Raw genomic sequence first — 14,550 nt, 5'->3', positions numbered from 1 at the left:
CAATGAGGTTGCTTGTTCAAATGCAGTGCTGTGTTGGCTGCGGTTTGACAGGTACATGTTTCAAGCGAAGGTCATCCATGGGGAAAAGTCTGGACCACTGCGGTAAAGCATCAGTTAAAAACTGGGAGGTGAAAATATACTCGGTGCACTCCGGTTTCCTTCGTTCATGAACCTGATGGTCGTCTTACTGGTGAAGAATTCTTAATTTTATGATTTCCAAATATCTGTTGCTGTATGAAGTTAGAAGCTGGAATTTAATGAAATAAGAGTAGATATACATGTTTTATGTATCGGTAGTTTTCTTTAGATTTTCATGAATGTGTACCCACCTGAGAGTAGTTGACTTGTGTTAAAATGAGATAAAATTTGGCTTTAGTATAATGAGAGCTTCTCGACGCAGTTTCTTCAAGCTGTTTCCAACGGATTGGTTTTCATCTGAAAACCATGTTTCAAGGCATTTTTTTTTACCACCATAAAAGAGAGTTGATGGGATAGCTTTTCAACAATGAAATAAACAGATTTTAATTAACGGTAAATATGAAAGCAGAAATTGCTGTAGGACAGTGTGTTCAACTCCCCAGCTGTACTTGTGATGATGCTTTCTTTGCTTGTACTCTGTAATTCTTCCAGAATAAATTAATACTGTTTAGTTTAGCTAAAGTGAAATTCTCTCGCGTACTAGTAATGGTCATGAGATTCAAAGAAAACAAAAAAGAAAAAAAAAAGAATAGTTTTATATCATCCTCTGATACTCAAGAACATATTGATTCCGAAATCTGCAAATATCCATTTTGAGGAATAGTTTAAGCCAATTTTTTAATGGATGGTTGCAGTTTCAGCAACATGTTCATGTTTTCAATACCGCTGATTCTCAAGTAGTTACCAGTTTTTCTGCAATGAGCAAAGCGCAATCCTCAAAGACAATGTCATTGTGTACTTGTTTGGTTTCCTTAGAAAATCCCAGCTACCCGAAGCTTTATATGAAGAGAGATGAAAGAGGGCAATGCAGATCACATGATACACCAACTTGCCCATCTGAATGATAGATGTAGAAGCATATGCCTTTTATGTTCGTGTGAAGGGTGAGCTTTTCCCTAGCAGAGCAAATCTGGATGTATACTGATATTAAACCTTGATCTGTTCACACCTAAAACCTTTCAGACTTAACCATAATTCTTTGCTGCACGGGTAGTAAGACTAACTTCAGTATTAGACAAGTACTGGTCTTCTTGGTCTCTGCACAGTGACTGGGTGGGGTGTGTTGTCTTGTGTCATCTACATGACATTTCAGTGAGGCAGCAGTATAAGTACGTATAGGGATAAAAACAGATTTGTTAGAGAGATAGTGATATCAATGAAATGATGTTTAAAGCCACGAATGATGGATTGTTGTGAACGAATTGATGGACTAGACAGGCACTGGGGAGTTGTAAAGCTTGGGTTGCTGTATACATCAGGTGATCGAGGGAAGGAGGGGCCTCCGTGGTTAAAGCGCTAGCGCAGCGTAATGACCCAGGAGTCTCTCACCAATGCGGTCGCTGTGAGTTCAAGTCCAGCTCATGCTGGCGGCCGTACGTGAGAAGGTCTGCAGCAACCTGCGGATGGTCGTGGGTTTCCCCCAGGCTCTGCCCGGTTTCCACCCACCATAATGCTGACCACCGTCGTATGAGTGAAATATTCTTGAGTACGGCGTAAAACACCAATCAAAAAAAAAAAAAAAATCGAGGGAAGGACGTCAGTTCATTGAAGAATCTGCTTTACACAGTGAGCATCAGAGAAGCATGTCAACAACAGAGGACAGCAACCCCAGCTTTATAACTCCTGATTGTTTTGTTGATAGGTGTTTAATGCCTTACTCTAGAAATTTTCACATACACCATGGTGGTCAGCTTTGATGGTGAAGGCAGCGCAAACTGGGGTCAGTTTTATGAAGCATACTTAGTGTTTAGTAGCGACGAGCTAAGTGCATTTTATATCTTTATAACCATCCAGCCCACGATAGTTTTGTGATCCTGGGCCCAGGAGAATCTAGGCCAGGATTGAACTCAGACTTTGCGTGCCTCGTGGTCAGTATTGTGGTTAACCAACTCTACTTTCCTGCTTCGCCGGCCCTTTATTTAAAGGACTTAATTTTATCTTATTACAACACTTGCTCATAAACACTAATTTACTCTTAACATTTCCCTACTCTCGATGTTTGTGGGGTGGGTGTTGCTTGTGGATCCATTTGTACAATGTAATATTTGTTGAACAGGGCAGGTCTTCCATCAATAAGGTGTATGTGCACATGTCCACACCACACATGGGAAAGTTCATTATCGACTTACCAAAGGTTTGTGGCTTACTCCAGACACCCATAAAGCTTATGGCTAAGGTGTAACCATAAATTCTTGAATATGGTGACCAGCAATAATCAGACAACTAATGTTAAAAACTGTGTATTAATTATATATCAGTCTTCTGTATATCACTTGGCTAGCATTACTACAAAAAATGACTGCACTTCACCTTATATGAATGACAGGAATGTATGTTTCATACTTGTTGGCTTATGAACAAAGTGAGTACTATAGAGTATTATATAGCGAGATACAATTTTCTGTGGAACATAAATTAACATTTATCCCAGCATGCCAATTAAAACATTAGCAAGGGTATAGTCACGCAGCTTTTGCTTAAAATGAATAAGTTATTTATAAAATATAAGCTGAAGGACAAGTGATATACAATAGTGTATACCATAATATGTGTAGTCATGATACACAGAAATGATTATGTGGATGTGTATGTTTTGCCGCAATGGCAAAAAATACAGTGGTACACACAACTGTGTAGGCCTACATGTATCACATACAGATGTGTACTATGTGTACATAAAGTTGAGAACAGTGTACACATTGTAGTGTGTCGTGTACACACTGCATGTGTAGATACATGTGTACCTTCCTTCATAAGTTACCGGACCGGATAGCACAGTTGGTAGAGCGTCCGCTTCGGGACCGGTAGATCCAGGATCAATCCTTGGTCGAGTCACACCTAAGACTTTAAAAGAGGAAGTTGTAACTTCCTCGCTTGGCGTTCAGCATGAAGGGGATAGTGCAACGACTGTTTGACCCGTATCAGTATAATGGCTCGGGCGGGGCAGCTTAATTGCCTTCGGTAAGTCGTCTCAGTGATGCAGCACTAAATAAAAGAGCGGTGGAAATCCGTCCTGCAACAAGGAGGCACATTACACGTGCATGCACCCTAATGATTCCTTCGTCGTCATATGACTGAAAAATTGTTGAGTACGACGTTAAACCCCAAGCACTCACTCACTCCTTCATAAGTCATTCACACACTATATATATATATATATATATATGGACAGGCGCTAAACACAGCTGGCAAGAAAACACAAAACGGCAATAAAAAAAAATCCTTTGTTTCTCGATTGTTATCCCACCTGTTCCCACTAGACACATATCTTTTCTAATCTCAGCGCATTAAGCGCAATTCCGCGTGAATACCACGAAAATGTCCAAAATCTATCGACTCCATCATTAAACCCGGCGATCCCGCATGTATGGCCTTCGGGAGCTGACGGAGATTCACGAACTGACGTGCATGCATGTCATACTTAATTGACAAAGATACCAACCATCTGTTAGTTAGCGTATTACAAGTCCAAAGTAGAGGACACCGTGACAAATATTTATTTATCAGTTGAAAAATATGGAGGTGTAATTATTTTAAAAATCTATTCACAGGCACAATTTAAAAGTTAGAATTTACATACACATATCATACTTTAACTGCTTTTTCACGTCCACTTACATAACTTGATGTGCATATAAATTGTCTGAAGACAATAAAAAAAAAAGAAGAAATAATGGACGTATTTAAATTCGCACAGTAACCCCTACATTGTGGCCAGAGACGTATGTGGTCACAATAAGTGAATCCACAGTTCTATAATTATCAGCTAGAATTTTTTTTGTAGTGTCCTATTTCTACAAAGTAAATTAAACATAAAATATGTCTTTGACAAATATATAAATATTTAATAATAGCGAAATCCCATGTACATATATAGGCTGAATTTAAATCCTGAATTTAATCTTTTCAGTAATTTATTATTTATTAGTCTATAGTTATTGCTATGATTATTTCTCTTCTCTTCTGACATCTGTTTTTTTTTTTGTGAAAACTGCGTGTCACAGCTGTAAACTTTCTACACATGTTCATTACCAAATTGCTTGGGTTACCTGCTGGAGTATAAAACTTTACCCCACCTGTGACTTTTCCGCCATATTGGAGCAGTATGGATGATCAGATTGCACGTAAAATTGATATGCATGTATAAAACTACTGGGGGTACGAGGATTGAAAATGTAATGCAAATCGGTTGAGAAATGTGGAAGCTGGCTATTGGTCGTTTTAGTCACGTGATGACCTGTGGATGAATTTTGAAAAAACAAAACAGTAGTTAGATGTAGTTTGAACTGCTGAATACAGCAGTGGTTTTAGTTTTTTCCTATAGATGTATATTTTTTCTTTAAATTGCAATAATAGCTCATTTCAGTTTCATTTTTCAAATTTCATGTAAATGGACACCGTAATAGCTATGAAGCTGAAAACTGGTCAATAGATAATCAACCATAAATCTTCAGTTTTAACCGGTAGGACCACACAGCTAAGACTGATAGTTTTGTTATTAAAATGCTTTGAAAAAAATTGTTATTATTAATCACAATCAGCTCGTGAAATTGCTGTTTGGATAATCACATGATTTAACAGCCATTTTGAATTTTACTGATAAGCTTAAACCATCTTTACCACACTGCTACTTGGTATAGTTTTCAGGTTATGACCAAAAAAAAAAACAAAACAAAAAAAAAACATCAAAGATATAGCGGCTATAAAGCACCGATCCCGGGGTTCAAGCCGATATTGCCGGTCTATGCGGTGTCACTTCAGGTTATCTTAATGGAATGCATGTATAGACACATAACCATCTTAATCAGATGGTTCCCCTCTTTTTCAACACAGCTCGACGATTTTCAGCATGCATAGAGTACATGCATAGCGCTTTGCACTCACTGATTTTCAGCTTTACAGCTGTGACAGTTTCCTGTACTGGGACTGCTAAATATGGTGGAAATTGCGCTTTTTCGCAATAAGTGGCAAAACCATACGTCACAGGAATGAAATAAGACCAGATTCATGATCTGGACGTCAAACTACGTCTGGTAGCATACTTACAATATTCGCTCATTCGTCCTAGTCACGAATAGAGTGTATATGCATTACATAACACACTCTTGTATAAATTTCCAAAATACAGTAAATAGTCCTTTTGTCAGATTTTGAAGCCCTGTACATCCTGTATTTATTAAGACAGCTCACAAATTTTCAGCATACGTACATTACATTTACCGTCCCTTCCACTCAGCAATACTGAACGATACAGATGCATTAATTTTCTGTCACGTGACCTGCAAATATGGGGAAAATTGCAAATTTTCGATTTTTAATGGCAATTTGCGACATAACTACATATTGCAGAGAAAAGTAACACCGTCCACACCACCGTGTGGCCGTCCAGACAAATTCGGACTGCATCCCGCTGATGTGAACTGCTGGCTGTCATTAACAGCTGATTGGTATCTGTGTCAACCATGACGCACACGCGCGCCAGTTCGTGAATCTCCGTCAGTTCCCGAAGGCTACCCAAGGAGGTTATAAATGGTGGAGAGCCGGGGTAAATGATGGAGTTGATACACTTTGTGCATTTCCTTCGAAGGTGATATTCACGCGGAATTCAAGCTGTTTATTGAAGTGGGATTAAGAAGCATATGTGTCTAGTGCCAGCACGTGCGATTACAATCGAGAAGGTTTTTTATCGCCATTTCCTGGTTTCTTGCCAACGGTGTTTCGCGGCTGACCTTATATATTAATATTTAACTTGTTACTATTACATACATTATGTATTATAGTATATAATAGTCCCAGATTTGACTGACTAGTAAAGGGAGATAACTTCGAGAGCCTGTGCCCTGTGGCTACGACACTCCGCCAGCCAAACATAAAGAGAGGAGTTTGACGAGTACTGTTGCACCTGGGGCTAGGGTGTACAGAGTTTTAAGGCTGAGTATGTTGTTGACCCATTTCTGAGATGCTCATTCTGTGATCTCTCCTATATACAGAACAGCTGAACGGGGATGTGTGAACGTGACGCTGATGTTTACTTCACTTGGCGGAGGGTAGGGTAGGGTAGACGTCTGTCTTAATCTTATGGTATATGACGTCTGATCATTGAAGAATGTGCTTTTTACACTGTGCATCCCAGAAGTGGATTAATAACTGACATCAACCCCAGTTTACATCATTCTGCTGTTCGCAAAGATTCGACAGCTGAACTTGGAAGAAGTGGGTTAACGTTAAAGAAATCAGGGCCCAGTTTCACAAAGCAGCGTACAACATTTTTTAATCGAAAGTTTGTCGTATATTTCTTATGTCACTAATACCGTACCATTTTCCTATAGGTGCGAATATTGTACATATATGACATCTTTGTGAAACTGGCCCCAGCACTGTCAACTTGATGTTTCATTAATTAAGCGTATAGTGTAGCCTATATAATGGAGCATGCTATCGCTGTCATGTTGGTAGCATGTAGCCTACTGACAGGTAATCCGTATCAATGTGGTATATGTAGGGCTGCACCTGTAACGTCAGGTTGATACATGTAGCACAAGGGTTGGAATAAAGCAAAAGCTGGTAGATGGGCGTGGGTAGGTGGGCGGCATAAATTAACCTTGTCAACCTGACACCCTGGAAGCTGTGGGGTATCAACATAGCCGTACATACATCTGAATAAAGAGAGGAAAAAGTCATGAACATTTTGGCACAGTTTTACTAAAGGGATGGCCTAATATCCATACTTTCCATGTGCTACTTGTATGTCGTGCAAAGCTGCATTACCAACCACATCAGAATTACAACATCTTTCAAAAGTATAGAGCTGAATATCAGTTAAATGCTGATTTAGATCACAGGATATTGTAATTTACAGAACTTGAACAACAAAAACCTGCTTGCTTAAACGTAAGCGAATTTAGAAAATCGCTCATGATAAATTTCACATCAGTGAAGAATACATTTCAGATTTCACATGTGCAGTATATCTTAAATTTTTTAAATATGGTAGGGTTAAAAAAATGGAGGATGGGTGTAAGATATAGAGAACCAGTGGATTTTGTGTCATTGTGGTAGGCTTAGATGGATGGAATGTATTATCTCAGTGGGGTTAGAGAAGGGGTCAGATTGCTGGTTGAACATGAAGAACAAGTGAATGTTAATGGCTTCACGCCACATCAGCAATATTTCAGCGATATTGTGGTTACTGATCATGTAGAGTGTAAGCCATATTGTTTTTATGTTACTACCCTAAATCACCATCATTTTAATCCATGATAAATTTCGTCCATGACTAACTTGCCTGTTTTTCTTGATTCTGAGAGTTCTGTTGATTTTAGATAGTTGTTTTGAGGTTTGGTTGGAACATGAGATGATATTATACTGGAAAGCATCAAAGTAATATTTTATGTCATGTATTTGCCTCTATAAATGCACTTTTGCAGATGAAGTTTTAGGTCATTTTTGATTGGACTGAAGTGAAGTGTATCTTGTATTTTGTGTAACTACAGGGCTAATGAACTGTATTTCCAGGAGGATGTCATTCAAAAACACTAGGCTGGAATTGATATGAGTAGCTGAAAATTGACTGGTTCTCTGTCAAGATTTATGTGTAAAATACTATTTTCTATTGTAGATATGTGAAGAGTTTTACAGATGTAGTGAGCAGTGAACATTTTGGTTGTGAAAAATAATCTGGAGAACATGATCCAGTTGGCACAGAAATGAGACATGGTCAACAACAGCTTAGTCAACGATTACATAGCTGGAGCAGTTGGTGGTAGGCAATAACTTCAGAAAAGACTAAATTTATTATATGCATTGGTGAAGTGCCACCATGCTATCAATTTTAGCCATCCAGGTGCACTGAGAATACAACTGTTTCTGTTTGACTTTTAGTCACATGATAATAATGTTGTTGTTTAAAAGTTGTTTTATAGAGTTAATATAAGCATTGGAAAAGAACAGCTGTGGTAGTTTAGATCTGCATTCATCCCTCATCCAATCTAAGTAAGCTTAGATTATTTGTTGTATTTTCTTTTAAGGGCCATGTGGACATTTTACATCTATGTATTTACATGTATATAGAATTATATTTTAGTTCCTAGAATGGTATGGCAGACACAAAAATAATGTTCATTGTACTGTAAACAAATGAATTTATTAATGCCAATAACTATATAAATCTGGGGCCTCCATGACCAATAGACATGTGTGATTGCTTGGCCATATGTTCCTATGATATTGGAAAGCGAAGATGGGTTTTTTTCATGAGACTGTCTTATGTTTTCTACAGGATGTGCGGGGCTGGTTGTAGGACATCCTTTCGATACCACTAAGGTAGGCACACATATCTTGAGGATACTAAGGGAGGTGTTACTGTGTGATTGGACATAGATGACATCTGACCCTCTTTCTCACTTAAAACAAGTCTTGCAGATTAATCATCTGCAGATTTTTCTATCGTATATGTATGTAAGTTAAACAAATGTTTGCTAATATTGTACTGAAAAGTATGATTCACAACTCAATTGTATATCCTTAATTGTGCAATCAAGTAAATGACCAGTATATGTTGTTTCCAGGTGCAGCTGCAGACGCAGGCAGCACACAACAGGTACTCTGGCACATGGGACTGTATTAGAAATGTTCACAGGCACGGATGGGTAAGAGCTGATGCGGGTGGAGCTACTGGTATTTTGTGAAAACAGCCTATTTAAGAATCTTAGTTGGTTTATCATCAGCAAGACCTTAAGCTGGAACTGTTTTAGTTCCGCAAAATGTTTGGTCTCTCAAGCTGAATTAAATGTAACCCAAAAAATTAACAAAAGTATAAGAGTTGACCAATAAGAAGTTCAGTTTCCATACAAATTTCTTTCACAGACTTTAAAGCTGTCAGACAACATCATTTGGAGTTTTATAAAATTTTATACAATGTCACCTATAGAGTTTTGGATCAGAACCTTTAATTTTTTTTTCTAGACATGGCCTGGTACAGTAAATTACCTGTGTCATGGATTTTGTCACCAGCTAATCTTCCAGTATTAAATAATATGCAGTTGACAGTAAATCATATACAACTTTATGCAATTTTTGAACCAATTAGTTAACCTTCTGTTCTGTGGCTCTGTGTACTTCTGTATTATAGGTATTTGATTTACTCTATATTACCTGGTTTTGAAATGTCCCTCAGATGTTACACTATCATGCACTGAAAATTTATAGCTGAACAAGTAAAAATTTCCCTTTGGACAAGTGGTAGAAGCCCATATTACGGCCTGAAAGGCTGCTGGCTCAAAACCCCAATGGGGTCACCTCAATCCACGTTTTTGTGCTTTTGCATCACTCTTCCGGGAGACCCAGTTTTGGTCTTGAAGCCAAAGTGTGGACCTTGAACAATGAAATCATGGGTTCTAATCCAGCTCTTATACTGGTTTGTCTTCAGCTTTATGTTAGAAGGTTTATCAAATCCCTGGTAAAAACCAAATAAATAATAAATCCTTTATAATACACTTTTTTGTTTTTCAGACCAAAGGTTTTTTCCGTGGGATGTCTTGGCCTGTTCTCTCTTATGGCGCCGTGAACTCTGTGTTTTTTGGTGTCTATGGCAACAGCCTGAGCCTGATTCAGCGTTACAGCACTCATACAGGTGATAAACCTCATTACTGGCAGATTTACCTGGCAGGTTGTATGGGTGGAACCGCTCAGCTGGTGCTTGCCTGTCCAGTTGACCTGATTAAGGTTGTGTTACAGTCTCAGATCCCTCATGGCTCCATAGGTATGACATTACACACCATTTTAATTAGTGTAAGTATTTAATTTTACACAGAAAGCCAATATGTCTGGTGTACTGCCAGAAAATCCAATAAGCCTACCAATACATCATATATGACAGTAATGAGGAATGTTAGCAGCGTGAAATGATTTAAGAACCTGTGAATGTGTTGTGTGAAACAAAATTACACTTTTATTGTGTACAGGGAGTGATTACCCCTATCATAGTGTTGCTCTTTAAGTCAACGGGGTTTGTTGGGTACTTGGAGAAGTGTGGTATTCTGTACAGTTTCCTAAACTCATTAACCTTTAATGGCCTGCTTCCTATTCTCTTCCACTCCTTTTCCAGCCAATCCTTCTCCTGCTTATAAAGGCCCCCTCCAGGTGGCAGTGAGAGTCCTGAAAGACAGGGGATTGACTGGCCTGTACAGAGGCTTGAGTATACAAGCAGCAAGAGACCTGCCTGCTAGCGGCACATACTTCACTGTGTTTGTGTGGATGAACAGATGGTGTGAGAGTTACCTCCCTTCAGTCCCTATGTCACTCTTTCACTTCCTCTCTGGGGGCGTGGCAGGAGTCCTGTCATGGATGTTAATCTTGCCACTTGACGTCATAAAGTCGCGATACCAGGCTGACAGAGAGGTGGGTCGTTACAGGTCCGTCCTGCACTGTGCCTCACTAAGCTATCAGGAGGAGGGTGTGACGGTATTCTTCAGGGGCGTCTTGGCCATGTCTGTGAGGGCGTTTCCTGTCAATGCCGTGACACTGGGCGTTTATGGGTACTGCATAAAATTCCTGAACAGAAGCTCCTGTGTGACAGACATGTAGCTGTTTCCTTCATAATAAGCCATGAGTCAACTTTTGTCAGGGAATTAACTCCAAGCTGATAAAGTACACCGCAGTACAGGTGATATAATAACTAAGTTATGTCCATGAACTAATTCCAGGCTGATAAGTATATTGCAGTACAGGGGATCTGATAACTAACTTATCATGTCCATGAACTAATTCCAAGCTGATAAGTGTATTGCAGTACAGGGGATCTGATAACTAACTTATCAAGACTCAACAGTAGACTATTTGTACTGATACTAGAATGTTTTTTTTTCTTTAATTTTTATGTGAAAGATATGTGTGGCAAATGTGAAAAATTTTACATTTATATGTATAGGCTACTTTTGAAAGGGCCGTATGTTCTTTTGAAAGGATTCCAACTTCACATGTTTGTTTGCTGATGATTTGATAACCATATGCATTATAAACACAGGTTGCAGCTGATGGTTTATTGACCATTGAGAGAATTTAACATATAGTGTGGCTCAGCCAGAAATGTCATCATACATTCCTGTATCCCACCGAGCTGGTCTGACCTGTTTGCATGCTGAGCCCTTCCTGATGGGGTGACCTCATGCTCCTTACCTTTCCATACATGTACCTTTATTTGATAAATCCCAACAAGGAAAAAATTTAAAGCCAAACAATATCTAAAATAGTAAAATCAGTGGAATGTATTGACCCTTGGATCAGTATTGCTTAAAAATGCTGTGTTTTGGGCTAACATCTATCACCACAAATCTGATCAACTTCTTGCTATTTCATAATAACCCAAATTTTTACCTTTCACAAACTTTTCATACATTAGAATCATTTACCACAATAGAGCCTGATATTTTCTGAAAGGCAATAATTTGAGTTATTCTTGAATAATTGAGATAATTTGATTTGAATAGTCAATATGGATCTTTTGTCAGAAATCTCTTTAAGGTACCATTCTTGTTTTACAAGTTTTATTCTCAAGTTGTACAAATGTTATGCCACTCACATGGTAGGAAATATTCATTGCCAAAGGTATTAACAGTTATTGTTGTACTCATCTTGCCAGTTACTCGGTGTGTGTTTGTTCATGTATTCAGGGAAGAATGACCAGTTACAGGCTGATGTACACCGCATCCAGTACAGAGGTATGGTGGACTGTATTGTATAGTCTGAGGTCAGGGGAATAACCTCGTTATTGCGTGGCGGGTCACTCATTTGTATCCATGCCTCCCTAGTCAATGCTGTCACCTTCCTATTCTACTCACGAATGCGAAAATACCTCAACTCAGAGTAGTGGGCATTAACTGAAAACTTGTGATATCTTTCGAATCATGCATTTGAAAGTTCTTTAACTGAACTTTAATTGAATCGACCAATTTTCATTATGAGGATTGTGTGTCGTGACTATACGTGTGTGTGTGCTTGGAAAAGCAAACCTGCAAAGGTTGAAAACGGTTGTGTATTCTACCTCATATGGAATTGTTGTGATTTTAACGAGTGAAAAACAATCATGTGTAGACATTTTGGTGAGTGACCTTGATGTCCATTTGAGTATACATAGAGTGGAATTGGTACAAGAATACTCTTATGGTTTGTTTAAGATGTGATATCAGTTTTCTTACAACTAATAAATATACACTCAACATTGTATAACATCACGTAATAATATACTCTGCATATTGTTGTATGATTGTCACAGGATGTATTACCAATATTCCAAGCTTATCTTTTTATTTGTAATATTATGCAATAAATATATACTCAACATTGTATAATATCACGTAATAATACACTCTGCATATTGTTGTATGATTGTCACAGGATGTAATGCCAGTATTCCAAGCTTATCTTTCTATTTGTAATATCATGCAATAAATATATACTCAACATTGTATATATCACTTCATAATACACTCTGCATATTGTTGTATGATTGTCACAGGATGTAATGCCAATATTCCAAGCTTATCTTTTTATTTGTAATATTATGCTGATAAATGTTCAACATTATAAAATATCTTACATAACACGGCATCCAGGACCAGCTTAGACCCCTTCTAGCTAACAGAGAAGCTATTGTTCAACATTGAAAGGTTGCCAGATATGACAAGTAATATCTTGGATAACACTGGTGTCAGAATGAACCTTGCCCTCATCTTCTACGTCTGTACAAATTCAGTGTCAAGGCATGTTCCCCTTGACTTCTCTGTAGGGCTTAGTCTGCCTGAGCCAACATTTTGTACATGACTCCAAAATAATTATGCATTCAGCTTTTCATACCATTAGGGAAGTGTTTAAACGTGAGAATAATCAAGGAGATAATAATTGTGGCAGTTTTAAAACCACTGTTTTACAAATTTTGTAAAATTTCTCAATTAATTAAACTTTTAAAAATGTAAATAGGATTAAATTTTCTGTCGACATACCAAGCAAGAAACTTATGGGTGTTTTCTTCCCAACAGATGTATTTCTGATAGGCTATTTTGCACCATCTTGGGTGCATTTGTTAAAATACAAACTTCAGGAAAATTCAAGATAGCAATGGTTACCACAGCAACCACCAATGTGAACTAACCATGTTGACTGAAAAGTTATTGGGTAAGTTTTGTGCAAATTAGAGATGAATTTGTAAAATGGCTTAGACACTTGCCATGAGCTGCCAAAACCTTACACATGGTGACCTTTACCCATATACCTGGTGACTTTTACCCATAGACTTGGAGACCTTTACCCTACACAAGTGACCTTTACCCTACACCAGGTGACCTTTACCATACATGTACACCTGGTGACCTTTAAAATGCATCTGGTGACCTCTACCCCTTCATCTTGTGACCTTTACCCATGCATCTCATGACCTTGACCCATACACTTGGAGACCTTTACCATACACCAGGTGACCTTTACCCCTACACCTAGTGACCTGTACTTTACCCATGGTGACCTTTACCCATAAACCTGGTAATCTCTACCCCTACACCAGGTGACCATTACTGTGCACCTGGTGACCATTACCTAGCAACAGGTGTCCTTTACCCATGCTCCTGGTGACCTTTGCCCAGCTGACTATAGCTATATACTATACAAGTTCCAAGTATGGTGGCACAAACATCCATCAACTACAGGAATATAGTTGTTGAAAATAGAATTTGTCAGAGATCATGGATACAAATTTTCGTGTAGTTTTTGGTGTGAATTTGATGCAGTGGTACATGAACATATGCAAATATGAATTCACACATAAGTTTAACTCATCTGATAATTTTTGATATGTACATAAATGGATTATAGCAGTAAGCCTACATATATTAATAGTTTTATTTTGTGCAGGCTGATGAAGGGTCCAATGAGCAAATGTTTCCATAGTAAGTTGTGCTATTTTTTAAGTTTTGCTGTATGTTTTAAGAAATTCAAAACCAATTAACCTTCACAAATATTTTTGTTAAATGTACACATAATAATATTAAATTTGTATGTTTTGTACAAGATAAAGTTAAATGAATAAATGTTTCCATATCAAGTTGTATGCTTTATTTGCATAATGTCATTTCTAGGTCATCAGTGTTGTATTGATGTTACGAGATTTTAAAGTAACTTATGCCTCTGGCATTTTCCATCATGGCTGGATGACTTCAGAGTGATGGTGGAGATTGTCTTGATTAACTTGGAAGTCAGCTGTTCGACTGCTTAAAGACTGAGTTAAGATTGGTTATTCTACTCTAAGGTATAAAAACAAGAAATTAACTCAGAGTTTCGAATGTGAAAAAAAATGCAAGTTTC

The 14,550-nt window shown here is 38.0% G+C and overlaps 1 protein-coding gene across 2 annotated transcripts; it reads left to right on the top strand.

Moving 5' to 3' along the window:
- Positions 1-6,117: 6,117 nt before the first annotated feature.
- LOC135467758 (solute carrier family 25 member 45-like) lies at positions 6,118-14,278 on the top strand. 2 transcript variants are annotated; one of them, XM_064745596.1, is made up of 6 exons: positions 6,118-6,133; positions 7,817-7,960; positions 8,477-8,520; positions 8,766-8,846; positions 9,709-9,958; positions 10,304-14,278. In XM_064745596.1, the coding sequence occupies exons 2-6, from the start codon at positions 7,912-7,914 to the stop codon at positions 10,780-10,782; spliced, it is 903 nt and encodes a 300-aa protein (XP_064601666.1). In that variant the 5' UTR covers positions 6,118-6,133; positions 7,817-7,911; the 3' UTR covers positions 10,783-14,278. The 2 variants fall into 2 exon arrangements, with proteins under 2 accessions (XP_064601666.1, XP_064601665.1); XM_064745595.1 differs by lacking the exon at positions 6,118-6,133 and adding an exon at positions 6,287-6,411.
- The last annotated feature ends 272 nt before the right edge of the window (positions 14,279-14,550 follow it).

The sequence above is a fragment of the Liolophura sinensis genome, chromosome 6 (assembly GCF_032854445.1).
Source record: "Liolophura sinensis isolate JHLJ2023 chromosome 6, CUHK_Ljap_v2, whole genome shotgun sequence".
NCBI classification, from domain to species: domain Eukaryota; kingdom Metazoa; phylum Mollusca; class Polyplacophora; order Chitonida; family Chitonidae; genus Liolophura; species Liolophura sinensis.
Note: the sequence above shows the minus strand (reverse complement) of the source record. Positions and strands in the feature narration are given on the sequence as shown.

Bases quoted from the DNA above. Each gene is read 5' to 3' on its own strand.
- LOC135467758 (XM_064745596.1), top strand. From the start codon at position 7,912: ATGGTCAACAACAGCTTAGTCAACGATTACATAGCTGGAGCAGTTGGT. The intron at 7,961-8,476 runs GTAGGCAATAAC...TGTTTTCTACAG, and splicing joins CATAGCTGGAGCAGTTGGTG to GATGTGCGGGGCTGGTTGTA. The intron at 8,521-8,765 runs GTAGGCACACAT...TGTTGTTTCCAG, and splicing joins ATCCTTTCGATACCACTAAG to GTGCAGCTGCAGACGCAGGC.